Genomic DNA, 12,230 nt, shown 5'->3' with positions numbered 1-12,230 from the left:
TATATATATATATATATATATATATATATATATATATATATACAAAACAACCACTGTGAAAGAATAGAGGAATTCCCAGGGCTTTCGTGACTACTCACATTATCAAGGAACAATAAAAGTAATGCATCAAAGGAAGGCATATAAAAGGTCTAGACCACACCTCACTATCATATCCCACAACAAAGCAACACCTGACGCACGACTCATAAGAAAGGGAACACTGCAGTAGGCCCACTGGCCAACCTAATTTGAGTCGTTAGACGGTGTGGCCTTGAGTGGAGCAAGAACAGATCTATTGTTAAAGCTCCTGGACCGAGGAAAGGAGTTCAGTTGGGTTGCAGTTGTTGCCTTTGACGGAATAAATACTGTAATAGTTCCAATTCCTTCCTCTTAGAGGCCAGTTTCGCCTAGACAATAGGGCATCGGACAATCAGTTTACGGAACGCAGTTGGAGCCTGAATTTTCTACCATTTTTTAATTTTTTCTAGCCTTTCCAAAAGGAGTCGGTGTTGTTCTACCTAGAAATATGCAAAGTAGACGCTACACAAATGTAGTCTTTTGGATTGTCGTCTAGCCAAGTGTCACTCGGGAAATATATCTGTAGAATATTTTAAAGTTTCGGTGTAGGAAATTAAACATGATCGTGAATAAAATTATTTGTGAACTTGTGAGCTTTAAAATTATGCTAAAGTTTGGAGATATGGAAATATAATGAAAAACTGATAGGTTCTAACAGGCTGGTGAACCGTCGATGATCGAATAAAAATAAAAATGCGCTGATGAACCTATTTTCCTTAATCAGATTAAAACATTTCATATTCCTTTATTCAGCTTTATTAAGTGAAAATTTTCGGAGTATATTCAATGAGACTTTTTTAATCTCGAGAATAAAGACTAAGGTATCCTTGACTGGTGGTGCACAGGTTACCTGCAACCTTAGTCACCTTTTAAGGAGTCGATAGCCTAAAAATCCAATTAAGCAACCAACCTGAATCCCACCTCAGAACGTTGTTTACATACCCAAGTACATGATAACATTCATTTCACGAAGTAGAAAACCTTTGTAGGAACCATAATATTCTTACACTGAAAATATTTCAGAACACGTAACATACCTGCTTTGTGCTGCTCTCTCTCTCCTGTAGAGGAAACACCAGGAAGGACGCGGAGAGAAAGGCCAGGGCCAGAGGCATCATGTTAGAGTAGACGATGCTGCCCATGGTGAACTCCGAGGTAAACTTCCACTGCAAGTACACCATTTAATAAACATATGTCATATTTAATGAAAGTTTTGCCTATCTGTTGCCATGAAGATTGAAATGCTTATATACTGTGCAAACTGGTAGAGAGAGAGGAGATTCTTCTCACTATCAGAGAACGTAGGATTGAGCCTCTAACACACTCTGTGATGAATGATGCATGTGGTCACAGAGATAACTGCATTAACTGCTTGGAATCAACAGAATTAGAATTACTAGCCCACTGGCACACAAAAGATTATGATTTGGGTACCACTATCGAGAACTTGAATGGAAAACAAGAACTTAAGAGTGCAGGCACTCTACTTTCCACCACCACCCCACCTTAAGAGTGCAGGCACTGTACATCCCACCATCATCCAACCTTAAGAGTGCAGGCACTGTACTTCTCGCTTCCACTCCATCTTCAAAAGTGATGGCACTGTACTTCCCACCACCACCCCGCCTTAAGAGTGCAAGCACTGTACTTCCCACCACCACCCCACCTTAAGAGTGCAAGCACTGTACTTCCCACCACCACCCAGCCTTAAGAGTGCAAGCACTGTACCTCCCACCACAACCCAGCCTTAAGAGTGCAAGCACTGTACTTCCCACCACCACCCCGCCTTAAGAGTGCAAGCACTGTACCTCCCACCACAACCCCGCCTTAAGAGTGCAAGCACTGTACTTCCCACCACCACCCCAACTTAAGAGTGCAAGCACTGTACTTCCCACCACCACCCCACCTTAAGAGTGCAGGCACTGTACATCCCACCATCATCCAACCTTAAGAGTGCAGGCACTGTACTTCTCGCTTCCACTCCATCTTCAAAAGTGATGGCACTGTACTTCCCACCACCACCCCGCCTTAAGAGTGCAAGCACTGTACTTCCCACCACCACCCCACCTTAAGAGTGCAAGCACTGTACTTCCCACCACCACCCCGCCTTAAGAGTGCAAGCACTGTACTTCCCACCACCACCCCGCCTTAAGAGTGCAAGCACTGTACTTCCCACCACCACCCCGCCTTAAGAGTGCAAGCACTGTACTTCCCACCACCACCCCACCTTAAGAGTGCAAGCACTGTACTTCCCACCACCACCCCGCCTTAAGAGTGCAAGCACTGTACTTCCCACCACCACCCCGCCTTAAGAGTGCAAGCACTGTACTTCCCACCACCACACCACCTTAAGAGTGCAAGCACTGTACTTCCCACCACCATGCCACCTTAAGAGTGCAAGTACTGTACTTCCCACCACCACCCCGCCTTAAGAGTGCAAGCACTGTACTTCCCACCACCACCCCGCCTTAAGAGTGCAAGCACTGTACTTCCCACCACCACCCCAACTTAAGAGTGCAAGCACTGTACTTCCCACCACCACCCCGCCTTAAGAGTGCAAGCACTGTACTTCCCACCACCACCCCGCCTTAAGAGTGCAAGCACTGTACTTCCCACCACCACCCCGCCTTAAGAGTGCAAGCACTGTACTTCACACCACCACCCCGCCTTAAGAGTGCAAGCACTGTACTTCCCACCACCACACCACCTTAAGAGTGCAAGCACTGTACTTCCCACCACCACCCCGCCTTAAGAGTGCAAGCACTGTACCTCCCACCACAACCCCGCCTTAAGAGTGCAAGCACTGTACTTCCCACCACCACCCCGCCTTAAGAGTGCAAGCACTGTACTTCCCACCACCACCCCGCCTTAAGAGTGCAAGCACTGTACTTCCCACCACCACCCCGCCTTAAGAGTGCAAGCACTGTACTTCCCACCACCACCCCGCCTTAAGAGTGCAAGCACTGTACTTCCCACCACCACCCCGCCTTAAGAGTGCAAGCACTGTACTTCCCACCACCACCCCGCCTTAAGAGTGCAAGCACTGTACTTCCCACCACCACCCCGCCTTAAGAGTGCAAGCACTGTACTTCCCACCACCACCCCGCCTTAAGAGTGCAAGCACTGTACTTCCCACCACCACACCACCTTAAGAGTGCAAGCACTGTACCTCCCACCACAACCCCGCCTTAAGAGTGCAAGCACTGTACTTCCCACCACCACCCCGCCTTAAGAGTGCAAGCACTGTACTTCCCACCACCACCCCGCCTTAAGAGTGCAAGCACTGTACTTCCCACCACCACCCCGCCTTAAGAGTGCAAGCACTGTACTTCCCACCACCACCCCGCCTTAAGAGTGCAAGCACTGTACTTCCCACCACCACCCCGCCTTAAGAGTGCAAGCACTGTACTTCCCACCACAACCCCGCCTTAAGAGTGCAAGCACTGTACTTCACACCACCACACCACCTTAAAAAGCAACAGAAACTGGAGAAATTTGTTAGTGGGTTAAAAAGTTCTACTCCTTAAATTCTTGCCTGGAAAGATTTATATAAAATAACTAGGAAAAAAGAGAGGTAATGTTTATTCTTTTCCTCTGTAAAAAAAACTAATGACCTCATAAATAACTGGGCCAAAATATCTAGGTAGAGGAATCTCCCAAGAAAACATTTCTGCAGACAAGGTGAAATTGATTTATTTTCAGTCAGAATATTGATAAAAGTTGTTGTCTCTTAACTTGCTATTATTTAGATGTTGCGTTAAATGAAGGTCATTTAGTAACTCCAGGAGAGGATGCTATAATTTATGATACCCTTAGATCTTTTATTTAAGCCTCTGATAATCTTTTGTTACAACTGTGTAGTCTTCCTATTTCCTCGATAAGATGAGTATTTAGATCCATCAATGACTATTTCTGTTGTGTCTGCAGTATTTACACAACTTATTTCTGCTGTGTTCAAGCAGACTGTTTCTTCTGGCATAATGTGAGCTTTTTGCTGAGGCCAGTTATTTTCATCAGAGAGCCAGTTCGGTCCGTGGAGCCATAATTTATTATCCACAAATTTCTTGAGTGGGACACCACGTGACAACATGTCAGCTGGATTCTCTTGGGTAGAGACGTGGAGAAAGAGATAATCTCTCTGCATCTCTTTTATTTCTGCTACTCTGTTCTGTACATAGACCAACTTACTCTTATTATTTCTTAACCACTGGAGAACTGCTTCATTATCACTCCAGATCACGGTTTTCTCAATAGTGAGATGATCAAGTACTTTGTTGAGATAGACAGCTAATTTTGTACCTACATAGAGTGCTGTCAGTTCCAATTGTGGTACTGTTCTGACCTTCAAGGGTGCTACCCTGGCCTTTGAAGTAATTAGTGTACTTCCTTCAGCATTACTCATGTAAGCTACAGCGCCATAACCTCTGGTTGACGCATCACAGAACACATGTAATGTGTACTTGTTTCCCTCTTGACCTATTTGTCTGGGAAATTTAATTTGATGAAGTTGTTTAAACTCCTTGGATATTTCATCCCATGCTTGACTCATTTCTAGAGGCAAGTTCTCATCCCATCCAATTTTGAGTTTCCATGCATCTTGCATAAGCATTTTACCTTTTATGGTAATTGGTGAGACGAGTCCTAGAGGATCAAAACATTGTGATACCTCTGACAGTAAACTACGTTTAGTGAGTGGACTGCATGATTTATTGTTTATCTTTTTGAGACTCAGAGTATCTTCCTGTGTGTTCCAATTAAGTCCCAGCATATTGTTGCAATCAGGAATTTCAGTTTCAGGGAAATCTTCTTTGATAAGTTCCCTTAATTGCTTTGAATTTGTATTCCACATCCTTAGAGGCATATTTGCTTCTTTCATCTCCTTGTTAGCTTCTCTGTATAAGGATTTCAAATCCTCCTCTTTATTCACAGTACCTTGAAGATTGTCCACATAGAAACTTTTCTTTAAGACTTCTTTGAAGGGACTTTCAGATTTCTTCAAATGTGTATTTAGAGTAGCTTCTAGTAAGAATGGAGAGGATGTTGCACCAAATAATACTGATTTGAAACGATAAGTTTTCACAGGACTTTGAGGATCATGTGGATTTTCAGGCCACAAGAATCGAGTATAATCTCTATCTATTTCTTGTAGTCCTACTCTTAAGAAAGCTTTGGAAATATCAGCCGTGTAGGCATATGGGTTTGTGCGAAATTTCATAAGTACGTCTCCAAGCTTCTCAGTTAGTGAGGGTCCGGTCATCAGACAGTCATTAAGACTTGCTACATCTTTATTTGGACGTGCGCTGCAATTATATACAACACGTAGTGGAGTGGTTTCAGAATCTTTTCTGACTCCATGGTGCGGGAGATAATGAGCGTTTGTCTTCAACTTATCTTCGACTATTTCCTCAATGAATTTATTGTCCAACTGTTCTTGTATGATATTATCATAGACAGTCAGTAGCTCTGGATTCTTCCTGAGCTCATGTATTTGTGCTTTCATCTGTCCAAAAGCCATGCGATAATTGCTAGGCAGATGTGGTGGATTTAATTTCCATGGTAACCTAACCCAATACTGTCCATCTTTATATTTGACAGTGTCCAAATATTGGTTATAAGTCTGAGACTCTTGTGGGCTTGGTTTATTTACATCAATACCTATCGCATCTAAATCCCACAACTTATCAACTGGTTCATTCATTTCTTCCAGTAATGATAATTTTTGCTGTGGTACATGATCAGTGGTTATTCTCGTAACTAGTACATTTTCCACTGAATCAATATCAGCTTCTTTCCCACTTTGAGAGGGAATGGGACCACATATCATGTGGCCTCCTGCTGTTTTCAGTAAGTGAACATCATGTTTACTTACTATATTTTGCACAAAACAGTGATAATAATCACTTCCAATGATTAAATCAATTGGACTAATTGTGTCCGTCTGTATGTCAGGACAGGCTAACTTGACCTTAGCTGCTTTCAGTGCTGCAACTGTTTCTTTTAATCCCTGGATCTGCACAGACTTAGGCAAATCATCTACTACCACAGCTTCTACTGTCTTTTTCCTGTTTCCTAGACCAACAGTGATTTTGGCTAGGTCATATGTCTGTTTACCAGAATTGTGGAAAAAACCAGCTATATCTAACTGTATTTTGGCATAGGGTTGTTTATTCAGTTTCTGCAACACTGATCTTCTTATGAAGGACCTTTGTGAGCCTTGATCAAATAGTGTTAGCACATTGGTTTTGTGTAATTTATTAGATAACTCAACTCGAGCTATCGGGAGAGCAGTTGCTTTAAACTTATCTCTCACATTTAATGCTGATGCTTGTTGACTTCCTGATTCTGTGGAAGTCTGCTGCTGTTCAGCAAAAGTATTTGGGCATAATGGTGTATGATGCATACCCTTGCATTTAAAACACTTCTTCAGTGAGCATTTTCCTCCCTTGTGTTCACCTAAACACTTGATGCATCTTTTCAGCTGATGAACACGTTGTTTACGTGCCTCCATTGATGTGTATTGACTACAATACTGTGCCCAATGTGTTCCATCACAAAGTACACATTTTGGAGTACGTTTATGTGTGACAGTCTGTTTACTGTCTATTGTATTCACAACTTGATAAATGCCTATATGGGATTTCCCATTATGTGGTTTAGTGGGAGTAGGTATACTCTTTCTATACTGAGTTGAAGGTTTATTATCCACTGGATTTGTGGATTTTTCATCTTGTCTCGTTGCTTGCATGCATGAAACTATTGTTTGTAAACCATTGCTAATTTCCTCACAAGTGAAATAGCGTTTATTGAACATAATATTTAATCGTTCAATAGTTTGTGGTGACAACTTATCTTGTACAATACCACTGATAAACCAATCACATTGTCTTAGGTCATATTTAGCATCTAGAGATCTGAGACTATTGTCTAATGTGATTCTAAATGCCTGTAAGTCTGAAAAACAATGTTTGGGTGGCTTCAAGCTTGATATTAAGACTGCATGTCTAACTCTAGCCTTGTCAGCATCGAAGTAATTGTCTGCTAAGACACGTAAGGCTATTTGATAATTGCCTTTGACCACCGGAAATGACTTAATCAGTTCATAGGGTTCTCCCTTCACAAGACATTTAAGGTAATTGAACTTAGCAATCTCATCTATGTCAGTTCGTGAATTTACTATGGATTGAAAACCACTAATGAATTCTTCATAATTGTGACCTTGGAAAATAGGTAATGACAATGTAGGTAAGCTTGGTAATGGCACACTTGTTGTTGTTACAGGTGTAACAGGTGATTGCCCACTAGTTACAGTAGGTCTCTGTGACAGAGTTTTACGGCAGATAGCCTGTACTCCTGTCCACCTTAATTGTTGATCACTAAAAGTATCCAAAACATTTTTAATTTCATCTTCAGATGGATCTGATTCAAGAAATTTATTTTCATAATGTGTATAGTCTGAATTAATTATTTCCATACGTTGTGTAAATAATTCAAACTTGACCTCAAGATCATCAAAATCTATGTTTGTATCTTGAGTTAATCCTAGACAGACTGAAATTAGATTTTCTAATTGTGTAATCTTAGTCTGTAAAGACTGAAACTGAGTTTTCAAACAAGCCATTTTAATGGTATACTGAAAATTCTAGCACCACACTTAGAGTGTTTATAAAACACTGTACTGCTATAGACAGCTGAGTTTTTGTTATGCTTAAGTCAGCAATAATCGAGTCAGACACTACTGACCCACTAAGCTTAACCTCAGGGTCAATGACCATGAAGGGTACAGGGTACATGTGTCTGGTGTTTATGGCTTAGAGTTTGCGGTGTCAGCCTGACCATGATGATTAATCGTAAATAACGATGTTATACACTTCATTCACTATACACTATAAATGTCACTGTATAACTGTAATCACACGTGAATATTACTTACACATATATAAATTTCACTGTTAATATATATTTGAAAGCTTACACTTTATATATAAGTTCCTTTAATATAACAGGTAGATCTATAAGAAACAAACTTTAACACAATCTTGTCTCTTAATTTCTGTCTATAAACATTATAAACACTATGTGTATATATATACACTCAGACAAACAACATCACTTGGGTGTTGTCTTAATCAGCGATTTCGTGATTGGAGCAGTTGATGGAGGGTGCAGGATACCATCCCCCGTCTTCTTGTTGGGTGAGTCACCCAGCTCCCGTTTTCGTTGGGTGAACGCTGGGTGAGCGCCCGTTTTCTTTTGGCTGCCCATTCTCTGTGATTGAGTCTGGAGGGACTCATTTATACTGATTTATTTTGTAAAACACTAGTTTTACATCTTTTTTCGAAGGACCTTGGCTCATAGGTTATTTGTACACTGTAGTACAACATATTTGGACCACAGTGTGGTCTTTATCCGGTTCAAAGGACCATAACTCTGTTGAGAATTTGGCCTTACCTGCTGTGTTTATTATATATATATATATATATATATAATGAACACTTAGCTGATAAATGACAGCAAATCGTCTACACAGCCGCCCCTGCAGACGAGGTCTAGAAGCTGTCAAAACCATCACAACAGTGGGCTGTCAAGAGATACAATTTGTAAGTATAAATTACCCCTAGGGGGTGTTATGTCAGCATATTTCATTCGATGATGGCTGACGAATACTTACTTGTTTGGACTCAAAAGTCCACACCTTACTGCCGATTATAGGTTGATTACAAACTCCTTGTGACTCAAGAATTGCGCAATCCCCCGATCTACAAGAAATTCGTAACATACCTTGCTCTTTGTAACGTGAGCTATGGTGTTCTCAACACCTTTGACAGGTATCGGTGACTTGATAGAAGCTGAAGTGTCTTTGGATGTCCACGTCTTCCATTGTCTAGGAAACGCACACTGGTACACTATGTTCCACAAGATTTGTCTTTATTGTTCACAATGTATCACAAGAGAAGCTGATCACACTTCTCTTAAGAGTTTATTGTGTTTTGTGAGACACTTCATTCACACTAACGCACAGATCAGTGTCCTTTGCTGGTTATCCTGGCGTCAGTGTGACTCTCTCTAGAGTCAAAAGTAATCTGGCGTCAGTACACCACCCCAAGCCGTCACTGCCCTAGCACAAAAAAAAACAAAAAAAAACGCTGACCTAGTACCTTGCATCCTTGTCACCTCCTCGATGAAGCAAAGCAGAATGTTTGTTTCTTGCTGTCTTAAGCAGAGACAACAATGTACACTATTTTTACTATGGTAATAAAGTGGGAGCAGGATTTTCCTTAATTGTCCTGATAAGTAAGAGATGTACTGTCTCTTATAAAAATACACTTTGCAACACCGCTGCAAGGAGCAGAGGTCATTTGACCACGCATACGACATCTGTGATCAATTACTCACTCTAGCAGTAAACAAGATACTCGCCCCTTCCGAGAGGGCTTGGCCCCTCTGGGCTGAAAGGGGCTCAAGGGGCTGAAGGGGGCTGAAGGGGGCTGATACTCCCCTCCTGGAGAAAATTTCTCCACATATATACATATATATATATATATACATATATATATATATGTATATATATATGTGGAGTTAAAAGATAAAGAATCACACACAAAGTGGGAGTTGTCACAGCTGCTCTTTGCTGATGACACTGTGCTCTTGGGAGATTCTGAAGAGAAGCTGCAGAGATTGGTGGATGAATTTGGTAGGGTGTGCAAAAGAAGAAAATTAAAGGTGAATACAGGAAAGAGTAAGGTTATGAGGATAACAAAAAGATTAGGTGATGAAAGATTGAATATCAGATTGGAGGGAGAGAGTATGGAGGAGGTGAACGTATTCAGATATTTGGGAGTGGACGTGTCAGCAGATGGGTCTATGAAAGATGAGGTGAATCATAGAATTGATGAGGGAAAAAGAGTGAGTGGTGCACTTAGGAGTCTGTGGAGACAAAGAACTTTGTCCTTGGAGGCAAAGAGGGGAATGTATGAGAGTATAGTTTTACCAACGCTCTTATATGGGTGTGAAGCGTGGGTGATGAATGTTGCAGCGAGGAGAAGGCTGGAGGCAGTGGAGATGTCATGTCTGAGGGCAATGTGTGGTGTGAATATAATGCAGAGAATTCGTAGTTTGGAAGTTAGGAGGAGGTGCGGGATTACCAAAACTGTTGTCCAGTGGGCTGAGGAAGGGTTGTTGAGGTGGTTCGGACATGTAGAGAGAATGGAGCGAAACAGAATGACTTCAAGAGTGTATCAGTCTGTAGTGGAAGGAAGGCGGGGTAGGGGTCGGCCTAGGAAGGGTTGGAGGGAGGGGGTAAAGGAGGTTTTGTGTGTGAGGGGCTTGGACTTCCAGCAGGCATGCGTGAGCGTGTTTGATAGGAGTGAATGGAGACAAATGGTTTTTTAATACTTGACGTGCTGTTGGAGTGTGAGCAAAGTAACATTTATGAAGGGATTCAGGGAAACCGGCAGGCCGGACTTGAGTCCTGGAGATGGGAAGTACAGTGCCTGCACTCTGAAGGAGGGGTGTTAATGTTGCAGTTTTAAAAACTGTAGTGTAAAGCACCCTTCTGGCAAGACAGTGATGGAGTGAATGATGGTAAAAGTTTTTCTTTTTCGGGCCACCCTGCCTTGGTGGGAATCGGCCAGTGTGATAATAAAAAATATATATATATATATATATATATATATATATATATATATATATATATATATATATTACCTGGAGTTTACCTGGAGAGAGTTCCGGGGTTCAACGCCCCCGCGGCCCGGTCTGTGACCAGGCCTCCTGGTGGATCAGAGTCTGATCAACCAGGCTGTTGCTGCTGGCTGCACGCAAACCAACGTACGAGCCACAGCCCGGCTGATCAGGAACTGACTTTAGGTGCTTGTCCAGTGCCAGCTTGAAGACTGCCAAGGGTCTGTTGGTAATCCCCCTTATGTGTGCTGGGAGGCAGTTGAACAGTCTCGGGCCCCTGACACTTATTGTATGGTCTCTTAACGTGCTAGTGACACCCCTGCTTTTCATTGGGGGGATGGTGCATCGTCTGCCAAGTCTTTTGCTTTCGTAGTGAGTGATTTTCGTGTGCAAGTTCGGTACTAGTCCCTCTGGGATTTTCCAGGTGTATATAATCATGTATCTCTCCCTCCTGCGTTCCAGGGAATACAGGTTTAGGAACCTCAAGCGCTCCCAATAATTGAGGTGTTTTATCTCCGTTATGCGCGCCGTGAAAGTTCTCTGTACATTTTCTAGGTCGGCAATTTCACCTGCCTTGAAAGGTGCTGTTAGTGTGCAGCAATATTCCAGCCTAGATAGAACAAGTGACCTGAAGAGTGTCATCATGGGCTTGGCCTCCCTAGTTTTGAAGGTTCTCATTATCCATCCTGTCATTTTTCTAGCAGATGCGATTGATACAATGTTATGGTCCTTGAAGGTGAGATCCTCCGACATGATCACTCCCAGGTCTTTGACGTTGGTGTTTCGCTCTATTTTGTTGCCAGAATTTGTTTTGTACTCTGATGAAGATTTAATTTCCTCATGTTTACCATATCTGAGTAGTTGAAATTTCTCATCGTTGAACTTCATATTGTTTTCTGCAGCCCACTGAAAGATTTGGTTGATGTCCGCCTGGAGCTTTGCAGTGTCTGCAATGGAAGACACTGTCATGCAGATTCGGGTGTCATCTGCAAAGGAAGACACGGTGCTGTGGCTGACATCCTTGTCTATGTCGGATATGAGGATGAGGAACAAGATGGGAGCGAGTACTGTGCCTTGTGGAACAGAGCTTTTCACCGTAGATGCCTCGGACTTTACTCTGTTGACGACTACTCTCTGTGTTCTGTTAGTGAGGAAATTATAGATCCATCGACCGACTTTTCCTGTTATTCCTTTAGCACGCATTTTGTGCGCTATTACGCCATGTTCACACTTGTCGAAGGCTTTTGCAAAGTCTGTATATATTACATCTGCATTCTTTTTGTCTTCTAGTGCATTTAGGACCTTGTCGTAGTGATCCAATAGTTGAGACAGACAGGAGCGACCTGTTCTAAACCCATGTTGCCCTGGGTTGTGTAACTGATGGGTTTCTAGATGGGTGGTGATCTTGCTTCTTAGGACCCTTTCAAAGATTTTTATGATATGGGATGTTAGTGCTATCGGTCTGTAGTTCT

The 12,230-nt window shown here is 42.3% G+C and overlaps 1 protein-coding gene across 1 annotated transcript in view; it reads right to left on the bottom strand.

Moving 5' to 3' along the window:
- Positions 1-12,230, bottom strand: part of LOC128686026 (phospholipid-transporting ATPase ABCA3) — a gene marked incomplete at its 5' end in the record, with an annotated part of 271,789 nt that overhangs the window by 76,136 nt on the left and 183,423 nt on the right. Inside the window, 1 exon segment of the mRNA XM_070083439.1 lies at positions 1,116-1,244. Within this exon segment, the coding sequence (XP_069939540.1) occupies positions 1,116-1,244 (129 nt within the window).

The sequence above is a fragment of the Cherax quadricarinatus genome, chromosome 9 (assembly GCF_038502225.1).
Source record: "Cherax quadricarinatus isolate ZL_2023a chromosome 9, ASM3850222v1, whole genome shotgun sequence".
Taxonomy (NCBI): Eukaryota; Metazoa; Arthropoda; class Malacostraca; order Decapoda; family Parastacidae; genus Cherax; species Cherax quadricarinatus.
The sequence above is the reverse complement of the archived record's forward strand: the minus strand, read 5'-3'. Positions and strand labels throughout refer to the sequence as shown.